The sequence below is a fragment of the Zingiber officinale genome, chromosome 4B, assembly GCF_018446385.1.
Source record: "Zingiber officinale cultivar Zhangliang chromosome 4B, Zo_v1.1, whole genome shotgun sequence".
Taxonomy (NCBI): Eukaryota; Viridiplantae; Streptophyta; class Magnoliopsida; order Zingiberales; family Zingiberaceae; genus Zingiber; species Zingiber officinale.
The window spans coordinates 99134806-99153786 of NC_055993.1; the positions used below are offsets into that span (position 1 = coordinate 99134806).

Genomic DNA, 18981 nt, shown 5'->3' on the forward strand with positions numbered 1-18981 from the left:
GTACAAGCTAAGTGTCGGAAAAAGCTCCTTCTGAAGCCATGACGACTCGACAGGAAGAAAACAGGAGTAATGCTGCTAGGGACAATATCAATATGATTGCGGGCGGACCCACAAATGGGGATTCTAATAGGGCCAGGAAAGCACATGCCCGAATATTGGAAATTCATGTCGTGGGATGTAGCATGGATGAGCGGCCGGTCCTGAGATAAGTTTTGGGCCTAGGGATCTCGAAGGGGTAGAGATACCTCATGATGATGCCCTAATCATTAAAGCAGTAATAGCCAACTATGCTATTTCTCGTACCTTCATAGACACGGGCAGTTATGTTAATATTATATTCAAGAAGGCTTTCGATCAATTACAGATTAACTCGAGTGAACTTCAACAGATGGTCACTCCTCTATATGGATTCATAGGCAATGAAGTGCAACCGCTGGGACAAATAAAGTTAGTCATATCTCTAGGAGAGGAGCCTCTGATGAGAACAAGGAGATCTTATTTCATGATGGTAGACGCCCCATCCTCTTATAATGTGATACTGGGTCGACTTGCCCTAAACGAGTTTAGGGCGGTCGTTTCAACTTTTTGTCAGAAAATTAAATTTCCTGTGGATGACCAAGTCGGGGAGGTGCGCGGGGATCAGAAGACAGTCCGAAAATGTTACGTAGAAATAATTCGGGCTGCAGATAACGCTGCCCGAAAGATTCAAAGAATGGAAGTTAATGCCATTCAGGAGAAGCAGCCTGTTCTGGTTTATGAAGAAAAGGAAGAAGTTCATATCCAGACCGGTCGGCCTCAAGCTATTACATATATTGCGGCTGATCTTGATCCCACTTTGAAAGCTGAACTGGTACAGTGCTTAAGGAAGAATAATGATGTGTTTGCCTGGACGCCCAAAGAAGTCTCGGGCGTTTCTCCTGCAGTCATGGAGCATGTCTTACATGTCTTCCCAGATGCCCGCCCGGTCATGCAAAGAAAGAGGAATTTTAGCTCGGAACAGAACCAAATCATCAAAGAAGAAATAACTAAACTTATGGAGGCTGGTTACATCAGGGAAGTACAATTCCCTAGCTGGTTAGCTAATGTGGTGTTAGTCTCTAAGCCGGGAAACAAATGGCGAGTGTGTATTGATTTCCGAGATCTCAACAAGGCTTGCCCAAAAGATTATTATCCATTACCCACGATCGATCAATTGGCAGACTCCACTGCTGGATGCGAGTACATCTCTATGCTAGACGCTTATCAAGGCTATCATCAAGTTCCCTTAGCTAAAGAAGATCAAGAAAAGGTCAGTTTTATAACATCTGAAGGTACTTATTGTTATAATGTTATGCCCTTCGGACTAAAAAATGCAGGAGCAACTTATCAAAGGCTTATGAATAAGGTCTTCCAGAAGCAGATTGGTAGAAATATGGAAGTATATGTTGATGATATCTTAATTAAGTCTCTTCAAGCTACTGATCTGTGCAGGGACGTAAAGGAGACCTGCAAGACATTGAGACAATATGGGCTCAAGTTAAATCCGAGCAAATGTTTATTCAGCGCGAAAGGGGGAAAATTCCTGGGATATATGGTGTCCGAACGGGGAATAGAAGTCAACCCGAGCAAAGTCAAGGCACTTCAGAACATGGAGCCACCGCGCAACATGAGAGAAGCTCAAAGATTGACCGGCCGGATTACAGGCTTGTCTAGGTTTATTTCCAGGTCGGTCGATCGTAGTTTTCATTTCTTTAAAATACTCAAAAAGGCCAATAAATTTCAGTGGAATGAGGAATGTGATAAGGCTTTCCAAGAGTAGAAAGATTATTTGTCTACTCTCCCTGTATTAGCTAAGCCTATAGTAGGAGAGACTCTTTGGGTATATTTGTCGGCTAATGAAAATGTTGTAGGCTCTGTATTAGTCAGACAAGAAGGAAAAGAGTAACAACCTGTATATTTTTCTAGCCATTTATTAAAAGGAGCTGAGTGTAGATATACTACACTAGAGAAATTGGCTTATGCACTAGTCTTGACCGCTCGGAGGTTGCGCCCATATTTCTTAGCGCATGAAATTATTGTATTAACCAACAGTACTCTTGGACGGGTGTTACTCAACCCAGAGGCATCAGGTCGGCTGATCAAATGGACAACTGAACTTGGAGAATATGACATTCAATATCAACCTCGCTCGGCCATCAAAGCACAAGCTCTAGCAGACTTCATTATAGAAGTTCAAGGCCCTGAGGAAGAAAACATTTGGAAAGTTTATGTAGATGGCTCCTCAACCAGACAAGGTAGCAGAATTGGTGTTCTTCTTATATCTCCAAGGGAGGACAAACTTCAACTCTCTATCAGATTGAATTATAGAGCTACTAACAATGAAGCAGAATATGAAGCCTTGATAGCAGGATTGCAGGCTGCTCGGCATATAGGGGTCGCTCGAGTCCTCATCTATTCTGATTCTCAATTGGCAGCCCAACAACTATCAGGTAATTTTGAAATTAATAATGACAGACTCAGGTTATATGCTAAGGCGTTTGATAAGTTGAAGTCTCAGTTTCAAGAAGTAAATATACGAAAGGTTCCTCGATCTGAGAATCAGGTAGCAGATGAATTGGCTAAGTTGGCCTCTGCTATAGTACCATGAAATCTAGATCAGCCCGTAGAACAAACTCTGCTAATATCTTGTATCGAAAGACAGCCTGAAGCAGAAATTCAAGGTGACCGGAGGGCTCAAATCATATTGTATTTACAGCAAGGTATTCTTCCAAGTAATACAGAACAGGCAAGAGTATTTAAGAAGAGAGTTGCTCAGTACACTATGATAGGAGAGCAGCTATATAAAAGAGCTTTTTCTAGACCTTTGCTCAAGTGTATTGGTACAGAAGATATACAATTTATTTTACAGGAAGTTCATCAAGGTTCATGTGGTAGTCATATAGGAGGGAGATCCTTGGCCCGTAAAATCTTATTAGCAGGATATTTCTGGCCTACTCTACACGAAGACGCCAACAAATTGGTAAGAACTTGTATGTCCTGCCAAAAACATCAAAATATTTCGCATCGTCCCACACAGTTGTTGAAAACCTCTATAGTCTCATGTCCCTTTGATCAATGGGGCATGGACATAGTAGGCCCATTTCCTATGGCGATTGCACAAAGAAGGTTTTTATTGGTGGCAGTAGATTATTTTTTCAAATGGGTAGAAGCAGAACCACTTGCCCGGATTACTGAAGATGCGGTTATTAAATTTCTGTGGAAAAATATCATATGCAGATTTGGCATTTCTCATAAATTAGTCTCTGATAATGGAAGGCAATTTCAAGGGGATAGAATTCTAGCTTGGTGCAAAAGTTATGGTATTACTCAAGTTTTTACCTCTATGGCTTATCCGTAAAGTAATGGTCAAGCGGAAGTAACCAATAAAGAAATTATAAGGGGCTTAAAAACTAAACTGGATCATGTTGGAGGAAGCTGGGTAGATGAATTACCCAGCGTTCTTTGGGCATATCGTACTACACCTCGAGAAGCTACAGGAATCACACCCTTTCAATTAGTCTATGGGGGAGAGGCAATAGTTCCCATTGAGGTGGGGATAGAATCGGATAGAAGACAATTATATGATGCAGACAATGAGGGTCGGCGACTCATGGAGCTGGATTTGATAGAGGAAATTAGAGATAAAGCTGCTGCTCGTCTAGTATCATACCGACAACGAATGAGACAAAATTACAACAAAAGGGTCATCCCCAGATTTTTCCAAGTAGGAGATTTAGTATGGAAGCGTGTTAAACCTGTCGGAGATGTCAGTAAGTTGGCACCGCAATGGGGAGGACCCTACAAAGTGGTGGAAAAGCTTGCATCAGGTTCCTATTATCTCCAAGATACTGAAGGAAGAATGCTAGAACGTCCCTGGAGTGCAAATCATTTACAACCTTACCGGACTTAACCAGAGTGAGACACTTAAGAATATATCAGAAGGAACAAATCATAAATATCTGAAGTAAGTTCCCGATGAAAAGAAGACGAGTATTCTCATAGTTCATGTATTCCCTTTCTTTCAATAAAAGCAATGCAAGACAAATATCGTCACGGAGCTAAATGTGGCTCATACAGATTGACAAGTATTGGCAGAACTTTTATAATTTATGTTCGAGCAATCAACAGAGGGGAATTTTAAAGACCTATTTGGCCCCTCCCCCCTTATATGAGAAATCCAGAAATTTTAAAAAAAAATCATCATAAGGTCAGTGCAGTCATAATTTTATAGTAAGGCATAGTCGATCGGGAAATCTCATGAAGTAACTTGAACGGGTCTTCATGGGAGGAACCGGAGACTTTAAACCAACACAGAACATTGTCGATCGGGAAATCTCATGAAGTAACTCGGACGGGTCTTCATGGGAGGAACCGGAGACTTTAAACCATCACAGAACATAGTCGATCGAGAAATCTCATGAAGTAACTCGAATGGGTCTTCATGGGAGGAACCGGAGATTTTAAACCATCACAGAACATAGTCGATTGGGAAATCTCAAGAAGTAACTGGAACGGGTCTTCATGGGAGGAACCGAAGACTTTAAACCATCACAGAACATAGTCGATTGGGAAATCTCATGAACTAACTCGGACGGGTCTTCATGGGAGGAACCGAAGACTTTAAACCATCATAGAACATAGTCGATCGGGAAATCTCATGAAGTAATTCGGACGAGTCTTCATGGGAGGAACCGGAGACTTTAAACTATCACAGAATACAGTCGATCGGGAAATCTCATGAGGTAACTCGGACGGGTCTTCATGGGAGGAACCGGAGACTTTAAACCATCACAGAACACAGTCGATCGGGAAATCTCATGAGGTAATTCGGACGGGTCTTCATGGGAGGAACCGGAGATTTTAAACCATCACAAAACATAGTCAATCGGGAAATCTCAAGAAGTAACTCGGACGGGTCTTCATGGGAGGAACCGGAGACTTTAAACCATCACAGAACATAGTCGATTGGGAAATCTCATGAATTAACTAGGACGGGTCTTCATGGGAGGAACCGGAGACTTTAAATCATCACAGAACATAATCGATCGGGAAATCTCATGAAGTAACTCGGACGAGTCTTCATGGGAGGAACCGGAGACTTTAAACCATCACAGAATACAGTCGATCGGGAAATCTCATGAGGTAACTCGGACGGATCTTCATGGGAGGAACCGGAGACTTTAAACCATCACAGAACACAGTCGATCGGGAAATCTCATGAAGTAACTCGGACGGGTCTTCATGGGAGGAACCGGAGACTTTAAACCATCACAGAACATAGTCGATCGGGAAATCTCATGAAGTAACTCGGATGGGTCTTCATGGGAGGAACCGGAGACTTTAAATCATCACAGAACATGGTCGATCGGGAAATCTCATGAAGTAACTCGGACGGGTCTTCATGGGAGGAACCGGAGACTTTAAACCATCACAGAACATGGTCGATCGGGAAATCTCATGAAGTAACTCGGACGGGTCTTCATGGGAGGAACCGGAAACTTCAAAGCGTAATCAACCGGAATTACATTGGCATGGTAAATACAAAGTTATATGGATTTATACATGAAATCGGTTGACATTTTACATTGGATCAGAAGCCAGGATTCAAGGGGAATTCTATACATATGGCACATTTTCTACCTGGAGGTCCATTCATATGAAAATCTTTATTTGAAAATCGCCTGGGGTATTATACTCAGCTCGGAACTCAGGAGTTTTATACAGTTCCTTATCTAAAATTACTCAGGATTGTTCATTCTTTTGAAATATGGAGCACACTAGATATTATCTGCAGAAGGATTCATCAAGACAAGGCTTAACTTCAAAAGATGAGCAAGGAATTCTCAAATAAAGTTTATACTTAATGTTCGGAAGCATTTCAAAAGGGGCATTCTCAAATCAGCACAATAGAGAAACAGGTAAGTATCAAAAATTTCCTATACATCGCAAGCACTTAATTACCAAGCTTTGATTACACTTCTTTTCATTACCAGTTTTTTCCATTACAAGTCTTTTATGAATAATCTTTTTAGACATCTAAAAAAGGACCTTTTAAATCGGCGGGTAGTTCTTCATTAAGCCTGCGACGACTTATGAAAGAAGGGGGAGGTTCCTTGGGTAGATAGTCACCCTCTCTTTATTGTCGAACAACTCCCGATACAGAATGATTTAAAGCACCCACTATCCTACGGACAAATTCTTGAGCAAATGCTGAAGACTTTAAATAAGCCAGACGCCACTCTTCCCATCGACTCTTTTCTTGCTCCTTATAGCTTTGAAAATCAGCTTGTAGTTTTGTGTTTTGATCTTTTAAAGCATCCTTTTTTGATTTAAACTGTTCCAATTCCTTCTGGAGCAGTGACAATTCAACATCTTGAGCTTTCCTTTGCTCTTGTTCCTGTAGGATAATGAAATCATGAGAGGCTAGGTCTTGAGCTTGGTCAGAAAGACAGGCATTATGAAGCTTCTCTACTTTCTCTAAAATAAGACTTTTTTGAGAAGCATCTAATAGAGCTTTCTCCTTTAAAGTAATCTCCAGTCGAAGACCAGAATGTAGTCGATCCACCTGTAATTCTAAAGTTCTTCTTGCAAGCTCTTTATCTTTCAATAATTGCTGGGACTCCTCCAATTCCTGTTTCAAGGTCCCCAATTGTTGATTTTGTAAGGCCACTTTCTCTTCCAACTGAACCAGGTCGCTATTAGAAGAAGGTAAAGTAGCCTTCAATGTCTCCAGCTGAGCTTTTAATTTGTTGTTCTCCTGGTCCTTAGCCATAAGTAGATGGTCGATATATAGACTTGAGGCAAGGAACTAAACAAAAGGATGATATAGTTAAATATGAGGATACAAAGTTGACAACATATAACTAGAAATACTTACAGTTACTGTCTGACGACTATGGCGGTCGTCCCGATGTGGAAGGCTAAGGCCTCTTAGCTGTTCTTGCCTTGTAGCCAAGATTCGGCCAATAGGCCTTGTAGTTGTACTCCCGGGGAATGGTGAGGACGATCATTCGGTTTTAGGATTATGATGTTGTACTCCCGGGGAATTTCATACTGATGACGGATGGTTAACCTAGCATTTTTATCAAAAGAAGAAGACATGTGGACGTACCAAGGGGCAATTGCTTCCTCAGCCATGGACAAGAATATCGGCTAGCAAAACAACAGATTACTTACTGAAAACTAGAAGGAAGATTGTCGAGAAACGGTGAGCACGGGGTTTGGTCGAAGACTGCAGCAAGAAAAGAACTCTAAGGAAGAGAAAAGAAGGGACAAAGTTGAAAAGGAGACGAAGGGTTTAGGGTTTGAAAAACACACAACCGTCGTCAGATCAAAACATTTTTATCTCAGCAAACACTGAGGATCACAGGAAAAAGGCAAAGGCTTACGTGACGTGGCGGCCAGAGAAAATATGTGTCCTATCATCATAAAAAACATTTATACTGGATGTGATAGATCGGATCACGCTGGGGTTGGTAACGCCTCGTTGTACGCTTATAACATTCTCTTACCCGAAGAAAAGCCAATCACCAAACAGGAAGTTTCGAAAGGAGACGTAATTAACTGGACATAATAAAGTGAAAAGGACTGAATTTTGACTAAGACCAAGCTAAGGACAAAAATATTTACGGATGGAGATTTAAGCGAATAACAGATTTTAAATTAACATCCTTATAAGATGCAAACTAGTATTGATCAAAATAATTTTATATTGGCCGATATAACTTTGGTTATGCTAGATAAGTATAATATTGATTTAAATAACATTGTTTATAATCAACGAAACAATATTGGTTGGTACAACATTAGCTATAATATAGAAGTATTCCAACAATTAAGATAGCCTCAGCCATGATAAATTACACATAGGATATATGAAGGGGTAATGAATACAACATCACATTTATTCTTATAAATTAAAGAAGGATTCAATAGAATCACTTAATTCAATACAAAAGTTTATTTTTACACTTAGAATCTGATCAAGTACATAACATTACATTTCCCCTCAGAACAGTAAACCTCAGATAGATAACAAAAATTACAAACATAAGCTCTTGAAAAATTTCAGTCCCACTGGATTCAAACTTACCATGGAGCAGAGATGGAAATATTTTACTTCGCCCAGGCTTGTCAAGGCGCATAAGTGGCAATATTTTGTCTGGGACGAAGAAAGCAACAAAGCAGAAAGACTCAAGGGCAAGGGGAAGGGGAAGGATCTATTCAGACCATAATGGAAAAGTAAATGAAAAAGTCACTTCCCCCCTCAAGCCTTGGAGTTCTGCAACTAGAGCCACCCAGCTTAGCCCGTCAGCTAGATGTGTTGTGCCCTTCTCACAACATCCATGGGCTATTGGGTTGCCCCTCCATGAGTAGTGAAAATCTCTCTAAAGTTTCTTGAGTCCTTCAGAGCATTGGCATCTTTGGATGAAAAGTCTGGACTGTGAAGCTTCATCTCTTAAGATAATCCCTTGAACCCTAGAGTTAGCCGGAGGAAAAATTTGAATAAACTCATATATAGATCTCGCCTTGTCCGACAAAAGTCGCCTCTAAAGGGGAGGATCCAAGACCATAACCTTAGCGATGAGAGTTAGCAAGGAAGGAAAAGAACTAAGATGGGTGGTGAACGAAGAGAAGGTTGTAACCCTATTTAAAGGATCAAAAGACTCAAGGAATCACTGTACTAAGGCTCATGGGATCACTATACTTGGTTTCGTCAGATAGTTGTACGCAAAATCTATGAGGTCATTTCAATATCTGGGGCAGAGTCATGGGTAGGAAAAGACAAAACCAGACTTGTGTCTAGTCAGTCGTCTACACCTCCTTCGACTAAACTTGAAGGGAAGGCTAGTGATATGGGTTAGGTTTCATGGGTCCCCGATAAGGAAGGGAAAGGAGATAATCAAAGGAAGTAGGCTAATATCGGTCGGGATATACCTCCAAAGGATGTAGGTTTGTATCGACCGAAATATGCTTCCTAGGAGGGAGACCCACATCCATTGGCATATACCTCAAAGGAGGTAGGCTAATATCGGTCAGGATATACCTCCAAAGGAGGTAGGTTTGTATCGACCGAAATATACTTCCCAGGAGGGAGACCCATATCCATTGGCATATACCTCAAAGGAGGTAGGCTAATATCGGCCGGGATATACCTCCAAAGGAGGTAGGTTTGTATCGACCGAAATATACTTCCCAGGAGGGAGACCCACATCCATTGGCATATACCTCAAAGGAGGTAGGCTAATATCGACCGGGATATACCTCCAAAGGAGGTAGGTTTGTATCAACCGAAATATGCTTCCCAGGAGGGAGACCCATATCCATTGGCATATACCTCAAAGGAGGTAGGCTAATATCGGCCGGGATATACCTCCAAAGGAGGTAGATTTGTATCGACCGAAATATGCTTCCCAGAAGGGAGACCCATATCCATTGGCATATACCTCAAAGGAGGTAGGCTAATATCGGCCGGGATATACCCTCAAAGGAGGTAGGTTTGTATCGACCGAAATATGTTTCTCAGGAGGGAGACCCATATCCATTGGCATATACCTCAAAGGAGGTAGGCTAATATCGGCCGGGATATACCTCCAAAGGAGGTAGGTTTGTATCGACCGAAATATACTTCCCAGGAGGGAGACCCATATCCATTGGCATATGCCTCAAAGGAGGTAGGCTAATATCGGCCGGGATATACCTCCAAAGGAGGTAGGTTTGTATCGACTGAAATATGTTTCCCAGGAGGAAAGCCAAGACCAGTCGGTTGATCAATACCTTGGAAAGATACTTGATAAAATATAGCCTAGAGCTAGTTAAGATAAATAACATAGAAGGTTGCCGATAGAAGTCTCATGAGGAATAATAATCATTTAACTAAACCTAGTCATGATTAACTTCGACCGATACAAGGAACATTGGTACATTGAGCTATCCATGATATAATAGAAGCAGGAGGGGCGGGAAGAAACGCTAGAAACACTTTAAAGGAACTCATGAGATAGGATAGAGGTAAATATTTCGAATAAGATAATTAATAAAGATATCTGCAATATGTGACTCTATGACAGGTATTATACATTTTGGCGGAAAATGTGTTTTTAGATTGTTTTACAGGTGCTAAACACAAAGAAGGTACATCTAGGGTACAAGAAAAATTCCTTAAAAGTCATTCACCACAAGTACATAGCTGACGTCATCTCATAACAAACTCTAACAAATCGGGGTCCACTTCATGACTACGGAGGTTATATGAAGTGGTATAAAAAGGGGAATCCTCTCCGTTGGCTAGGTAAGTTCACATCATCACGCACATTTGTAACCCTAATTTTCAACTACTGTTCATCTTCTTCCTCCTTCCACACTAAGAGAGATCACTAACTTGAGCGTCGGAGGGCCTAGCTAGGGATTCCCACCCCGGTCTTAGGTCACTGACAATAGTGTTGGCTGGTCTCTTGTGCGCAGGAGGTCTCGGAAGCTCCGGATTCGGTTTTCTTTGTGATTGGATCGCTCTCTCATCATCGGGTCTTCGTGCAAGGAGGGCATTCGGTGACTCCATTTTTTCCGATCCGCTTTGGGTTTCTCGGGTCGTTGTTCTACAGGTATTATTCTCCATCAACGGTGGGTTTTTTCTCCCGGCTCTCCGTTTTGTCCAGCTTCTGAGACAGGATTATTGATTATAGAAGAAAACTGTGTCTTAGTAATCTAGGTTGATAATGTCCCAAAAGGAGCTCATAAGGATTGTCATGTTAAACCCCGCAGGTGGACTTAGTCCAACACGACAATAAGGTTGAGTGGTACTACTCTTGGACTAAGATATTAATTAAAATGAGTTGTTAGTAACTCAATTAATTAGTGGGCATCCGACATCTTAAACACAGAGAGATTAACACACTCATAATAAGAAGGAGCCCAAAATATAATTTGGGATTCATGCGGTAGTTCAATAATAATTCTTTAGTGGAATGAATTATTATTGATGAAATTAAGTTGGGTGTTCAGGTGAACACAGGAAGCTTAATTTCATCCGGAGACCAAAACCAATTCCTCCTCTTGGTCTCTATCGTAGCCTCTTATTTATAAAGTATTATACCCACCTATACCCACCTTTATACCCATCATAAGGTGGCCGGCCAAGCAAATAGGATGAGCCAAGTTGTGTGGGCGGCCCTAGCTTGAATCCAAGCTTGGTGTGGCCGGCCACATTAAATTAAAAAGGATTTTATTTTTTAATCTTTCTTATATGGAAGTCATGGTTTTAAAAGAGAATTTAAAATTTAAATCTTTCCATTTATAGTTTCTACAAAAGATTAAGAAAAGATTTAATATCTTTCCTTATTTGTAGATTCAAAGGAAGATTTTATTTTTGATAAAACTTTCCTTTTATGAAACCATGTTCATGATTTTAAAAGAGAGTTTTAAAATTTAAATCTTTCCTTTTATAAATTCTACAAAAGATTAAGAAAAGATTTGATATCTTTCCTTATTTATAGATTGAGAGAAAGATTTTAATTTTAAAGATAACTTTCCTTTTTGGAAATCATCCACATGTTTTAATAAAAGAGATTTGAATTTTTAAAAGATTCCTTTTATAACCAACCATGAAGGGAAAATTAATAGAGAAATTTTTATTTTAAAAATTTTCGGAAACAAATTAGGAAGTTTTAATTCTTGTGATTAAAACTTTCCTTGCTTGGAGAATTAGAGGTGGTCGACCACTTTAATAAGAGAAAAGGAAATTATTTTTTAAATTTTTCCTTTCCATGGCAAGAAAATAAGGAAGTTTTTATTAAACTTTCCTTATTTCCCAAGACCAAGGATTATAAAAGAGAGGGAGGGGTGCCTTCATGAGAGAGAACTCTATTCTATTTCTCTCCTCTCTTCCTTGGTGTGGCCGGTCCTCTTATTCTCTCTTTTCCTTTTTCTTTCTTCTCCTTGGCCGAACCTCATCATCTCTTGGAGCTTGGAAGGTGGTCGGATCTTGCTAGGAGAAGAAGGAGGAAAAGGAGGCTTTATTTCTAGCATCCCTTGGAGCTTGGTGGTGGTGGTCGAGACTTGCTATCTCTTGGAGAAATTTGCTTGGCCGGAACTTGGAAGAAGGAAGAAGAAGGGCTTGGGTGGTTCTCATCTTGGTAGATCGTCGCCCACACGACGTCCGAGATAAGAAGAGTAATACGATAGAAGACCAAGAGGTTGTTGCTTACAAAGAAAGGTATAACTAGTAATTTTATTCCGCATCATACTAGTTTTCTTTGTATAGATTTGAAATACCAAACACAAGAGGCTAGAGATTCTAGGTTTCGAATTTGCGTTTCTTTTCTTTTTCGATCTTGTGATTCGATTGTTCTTTTTGGTTAAACCTAGAGTTATATAAGGAAATTAAATATTGAATTTCGTTAAGAGGCTTTGTCGAGGCAGTGGTGGATGTTCCCATACCCAAGAAGGTCAAGTGTCTCACCATGTTTGACCTGGGAGTTGATTTTTGAAATAAATATTTAATTAAATTTGTAACATAGATGGATTTGGATCTATAATGTTAAGTATCGTTTGCGATCCAAGTCTAAACCTCTAAGAACAGATAAGTTAAATTTGGAATCAATAATGTTAAGTTCTATTTGCGATTCTATATTTAATTTCTAAAGAATACAATAGATTGTTAGGAAAGGTTCAGGACTTGTATAAAATTTTGTACAGGAGAACCGGTACGATATTCCTAGGACCAACCAACATTTATAAGCGTTGCCTACCAAATGCAACTCGATATCCCCTTCCACGAGCTCTAGTGGTCTCTTCAAAATTTATTGAACCAACTTGTTTTACACAAGCAAGCAAGGATCCAAATTGGCATAGTACAATGGCTACAGAATTTGATGCACTTCTTTGAAATGGAATATGGAGTCTAGTTCCGTGCACTCCCTTAATAAATGTTGTGGGCTCTAAATGGATATTCCGTCTTAAGCATCGAGCTGATGGTTCTCTTGAATGACATAAAGCTCGACTTGTAGCTAAAGGATTTAGTTAATAACCAGGTATTGACTTTAATGACACTTTTAGCCCAGTCATCAAAATGATATCTGTCAGACTATTATTATTAATAGCTGTTAGTTCTAATTGGCCTGTACGATAATTGGACATTTCAAATGCATTTCTCCATGGTCATCTTGAGAAAACTGTATTTATGGAGCAACCACCTGGGTTCATTCATCCATAATTTCCATCTCATGTTTGCCAACTTAAGAAATCCTTATATGGTCTTCGACAAGCTCCTCGTGCATGGTTTCATCGACTATCTAATTGGTTACAAACTCAAGGATTTTCTGGATCAAAAACTCACTCGTCTCTATTTCAAAAATATAATGATGGATCTATGATATTTTTTTCTTATTTATGTGGACGACATTCACAAGGGTATCAAAATTTTATTAAGTCTTCTCAATCAAGAATTTACTACTCGATATTTGGGTATTGCTCATTTTTTTCTTAGTATTGAGGTTATTCCATATGAGGATGGCTATCGTCTTTCTCGGAGCAAATACATTATTGGACTTCTTCAAAGAGCCAAAATGGATGGAGCACATCCGGTCTCTACACCAATTGCTATAAACAACTCTCCAACTTCATCCTCTCCTGCTCTGTTTAATCCACAGATTTATCGAAGTATTGTTGGAGTCTTATAATATGTCACTATCACACGCCCTAATATTACTTTTGCGGTAAATTGTGCTTGTCAATTCATTCATGCTCCAACTGAACAAAATTGGGATAATGTAAAAAACAATACTTCGATATCTCAAAGGTACTATTCTATATTATCTTCTTTTATATCGCTAATCATCTCGAGATTTGTATGCATATAGTGATGCGGATTGGGGAAGTTCTTCTGAAGATAGATGCTCTACTAGTGGATATGCAATATTTTTTGGACGAAATCTTATCTCATGGAATTCAAAAAAGCAACTTACAATATCTCGTTCAAACACTAAGGCAGAATATAAAGCTATAGCAAATACAACGTCAGAAATTATTTGGCTTCAATCACTTCTCTCTGAACTTCATCTTGCATCAAATATTGCACCAAAAATTTGGTGCGACAATATTGGACCGACATATCTCACAGCAAATCCAATCTTTCATGCTCGTACAAAACATATGGAAATTGATTTTCATTTTGTTCATGAACGTGTGGCAACTCAGCAGTTATTTGTCTCTTATATTTCTGCTGAAGATCAAATCACTTATATCTTTACTAAGCCATTATCCAGACAACGTTTCAACAAGTTAGCAAGCAAACTCAATGTCAAAGATATCCCGTTAAGTTTGTCGGGAGTAAAAGAGATAAAAGAGAATCACCAGAATTGACCGGGTTAAATCATCAAATCAAATCAAATTAGTATTTGAATTATTCTAATAATTTTGTTATAATCATTAGAATAATTATAATTCTGTTATTTATTAATTGGTCAAATGACCAAGTATTTTTTGAACATTATATATTGTATTGTCCTTAGGGCAAATATCAATCAATAATAGATTTTATTGTTCTTATATTATTTCTTGTTCTCTCCCTATTTTTTCTTTTTACAGTAATACCAATTGACCTCAAGGAGGATAGTGATTATCCTCTAAAACCTATTGTTTTAGAAGAATACCAGAAAACATGAAAATAGACGACGACACTGCAAAAAATATTATTAATACAAAAACTTCTCCGAACATTAACCAAACAAGTATTTAAATTCAAATCCTCTGCATCAAATGCGCTGTTAATACTCGAGGTTAATGTTCAAATCTATAACATGAATAGCTTGTAATGAAAATGTTGTTCTCGATGGAGTTTTCAAAATGGAGCTTTAAGTATTTGCCAAATTTGTTGAAGTTGATATAAGAAACAATAGAACAATAGAAAACTTTTCATTTATTTAATTCGATGATACGTTATAGATCCTTATAGAGGGTACAATTTTATATGAATTCATTCTAAATTTGGATAGGTTTGAGGAGCAGCAAAATGATTTGAGACTTAGTTTCTCCATACGCCTTGCCATATCCATCCCCATCCTGATAAAAGAACTGATCAGCCGTCCGAGGGATGTTAACTTGTATATTCATGAAGTACTCCTCTAATGGAGAATCCCAACTAAGAGATGCATTCAATTCTCTCCAATATTTCCTCATCAATTCTCTTATCTCCCTTCTCGCCACTTCCTCTGAGACACCTTTCTCGTGCATGTAGCATTGAACAGATTTTGGCACGTCGCCTCTTTCTAGCTCGTCCTGTAGTAAGTAAAGTAAATGTTGTTTGATTCCAATGAGTTAGATTACTTCAACTAGATACAATTAACGAGTGTGTGTATATATAATTACCGTGGAAGTGCCCATATCATCGTAAAGACGAAAAAGTATGCTGGAAGAGCGTGTGATCTCATAGTAACTGGGAAAAAATTTCAAGGCCTCTCCAGTTAAATCTTTGGCAACGCAGTAAGCATGAGACAGAATGATTGGACCAGCTATTGATACCAATCCATTCTCCATGTACTCCTTGAGCTTGGGGGTTTGGCCATGGTGGAACCATTTTGCTTCCTCAAAGTATGATTTGCTTTGATCTCCCCACTGAAAATGTAATACCCACAGCAACTCATTCAAGAACAAAGAAGAAGAAGAAGAAGAAAATGAAGAAAATTGAATTAGTGTTTATAATTTACTGCTTTCTTTAAGTCAGGCACAATGTCCAAGCCCTTCTCCTTCATCACCCGATAGCCTTCTTCGTGCACCAGGTTGAAAATTGCAAAGAAACATAATTTCATGTATTCTGGAAGCTTGTCCATGGCAGTTAAGTCCCATCTGCAACAAAACTCACTCGATTTTAGATTTTAGATAGTTGAGATAAACATGACTTGATGTCGATGATGGTAAATGCCTGTCACCTGTCGATGGCATCAGTGAAGAGTTGGAGTTCATCCAAGGTTCCATAGACATCGTAAATATCATCAATCAATGTAATCAAGCAGATGGACTTTGCTTGGATCATTCTGCATCTCCAACTTTCTGGTTCATAAGTGAAACCAAGTGCCCACAGATAGTTTTCAAGTAATCGGTCTCTGAAAAATGGCAGCTTCTCTGCAAGCCCGAGCCCCGACCACCATCTGCATTTGAAATTGTTATTTATAAAAACTTCGAAAGTATATATGCTTGGTCGTTGTAATTGATATACCTGGAGAGCTCTCTGAGTTCACTCTTGTACATGTCCTGAACCAGATTGTAGTCGAGCTTAGCAAACTCCAGCAGGAGAGGGTTGATGGTGTCGTCGCCACGGCATGCTTCAATGAACCACCTGTGTTGCGCTCTCTCCAACTGCCAATTCAGTGGAAGCTGCAGCGCATGGGCCACCTGTTCTCTGAGACCGCCAGCCTCAGGAACAGATCCCTCCTCCATGAATCCTTTCAGCTGCTCTGTTGCAAAATCCATGGCTTCCTTCAGCAAAGTCTCTCCTTCCTTCTCGAGGTAGGAAGCTTCGTACAGACTCAGAAGCCCTCTGATCTGGTTCTCACAGCGAACTTCGAAGTTTCCCTTCTCGTCTCTAAATGTCTCGAACAAACCTAAGTGTAATTTTGCAAACAGCAACAGTCAGAATTGTGAAGCAATTGATTAATTAGTGATCATTGATTAATAACCTTGTGAAACAGAGAAGCCATTTGCTCTGAGGAGCCTGAAGAGCAGCGATGTGGCATGGAGATCGTCCTTGAGCTGCTAGCTCACATGGTCTAAAGAAGCATGAAGATGACTTAAAACGTCAGCAATCTCGTCTTTGAAGTGATACGCCACGCCGAGCTGTTGCAGTTGGTCGATCAGTTGAAGCTGCTCTGCTACTTGCTGCTTCTCGCGTATCAGATTCCTGGTCTGCTCCTTCAGTACGTTTATTCTCTCACGATTCTCTTCTTGTTGCGCCTACGTACTGAAAACAATTAAAACAAAGGTTACACACAAAAATTTCGACGATCGACCAACAACCACACTCACATACCGTGGAGGTGCTCGAGAGGGATTGCACATGCTCGTCCGTCCATATGTTTTGATGATAATTCGCCGACCGCCGCAAGGGAGCTACATGACTAGTGCCACTGCATGATCGGACCTGCAGTGTTCGCCGGAACATCTGTAGGCCTCGATGCTCGACAGCAGCAACGATCATTGGGCGACGAGGGAGGACGGATATCATGGGAGCAGAGACAGTAGTGCTGGTATAGTAGATAGACATTGTTTGATTATTAGCTATTTCCAAACTTGATTGCAATCAAAAATAATTTGGTGAAAGGAGAAGAACAAGTGCAGCATATATATAGCAGCGCACAATTGTGCCTCACGTCGAATACAAAAATTCATTAAAAATATAAATTGTTCAACATGTCGAAGTTAATTAATAATGCCGGTTTAAGAGATCAAATGAACAACAATTGATGACGCAAAAGTACAAACATATAGTTTGTAATTTCAAAAATCATCATAATAATGATTAATGAAGAATTTAAAATATTATCATAATAAATATCATAAATGATGAATTAATTGAGAATTTAATTCTTTGTATTTTTCAAAGATTATAAATAGTCATTTTTGAAAAGATTCAAATGACGAATTTCTTCTCTCGATTTCTCCCTCGTCAATTTCTTCTTCGTTTTCTTTCATCGAAAGAGATCGGTAGTATTTCCAAGGTTTTGTCGATCTAAGAGGCTAGCATCTAACGGATCGTATCGAGTTCGTGATCTAGTACACGTGGATATCGCTAGAGGAGTCACACATGAGGTTCTTATCTGTCTGTGATATCATTCAAACCTATCGAGGATTCGAGATAAATTTTTATATTATTTTGTAAAATTATATGTACCATCAAAAAATTTATAATTTAGTATATGTCTTTTCGTTTTGCTCCAAACCTATAGGTTCTCTCTCTAAAGTTAAGCTAGGCACTTGAGGATGATTCATCAATTTTAGTTCTTTGTAATTTTTAAATAGTTTCATACGGACGACTATCAAGGACGACTGCTCACTGTGAAAACAAAAGCTGATGAGAGGCAGTAAGTTTCATAAACAGACTACCGTTTCATCTTTTCCTAAATCAGTCTTACCACTTCTATCAAGGACGACTGCTCACTGTTCGAACCGGAATGACAGGGATCGACTCCCACCACTCTTTCAACCTACAATTTCCCTGTTCGTTCAGCATGTGCTTTGCGATCCTTGAATCAGCTATGAACGAGTACAAAGTTAGCCCCATAACAATATACTTGAACTGGATTACCACCAACAGAACTGCTACTGCAATCATCGCCCACATCACATCATTGGCTTGCTGCAGATATGATATGACAATGGCAATGTTAAGTGTTGGGAGAGGGTCCTGAAGAATTGGATGTTTTGAAACAGTACCTTTGGAGCCTTTCCGATTATTATTGAGAATATTCTCAAAATCATGATATTAGTTTTCTTAACGAGCTCATGCAAGTTATTCAGACTGTGTTCTGCTGCAACGATGCTTTCCATCATTGTTTGATCAGAGGTGGTGTTCACAACAATCTCTCGGCATCTTTCTCCAATTCTATTCACTCTGGCCCAAAGTATCGCTGCAACTATTAATAGTTCAATCAGTGCAATTGCAAATCCAACCATTTCCCTGTTGAATGAAAAAGTGATTATTGCCCTAGCATTATAGCAATGGAGGAATACAGTGTGATTGTAATTTGAAATAAGTTCAATGTAGCTGTTCCCAAATAAAATAGTGTGATTTTGTTTTAAATTTTGACCCGAGTACTAAATAGTTTGAGCATAAAAGGTTATATAACCAAAGGTAACAAATGTATCATTTCAGGGTACAACTTACTTGTATATGACAATCAAAATCACGGTGCGTATGAATAGTGTGACCATCGGTCTTTCCAATGACAGAACCGCCTGTAACTGAGGAAGCAC

At 39.4% G+C, this 18981-nt stretch overlaps 1 protein-coding gene across 1 annotated transcript; it reads right to left on the reverse strand.

Annotated features, from left to right (window-relative positions):
- Window positions 1-14902: 14902 nt before the first annotated feature.
- On the reverse strand, window positions 14903-16958 carry LOC121977769 ((-)-alpha-terpineol synthase-like). The gene is made up of 6 exons (XM_042530193.1): window positions 16689-16958; window positions 16229-16613; window positions 15942-16160; window positions 15720-15858; window positions 15382-15627; window positions 14903-15291 (listed from the first exon to the last, which is right to left on the reverse strand). Exons 2-6 carry the CDS (start codon window positions 16480-16482, stop codon window positions 14995-14997), a joined length of 1155 nt encoding a protein of 384 aa, XP_042386127.1. The 5' UTR covers window positions 16483-16613; window positions 16689-16958; the 3' UTR covers window positions 14903-14994.
- Window positions 16959-18981: the final 2023 nt, after the last annotated feature.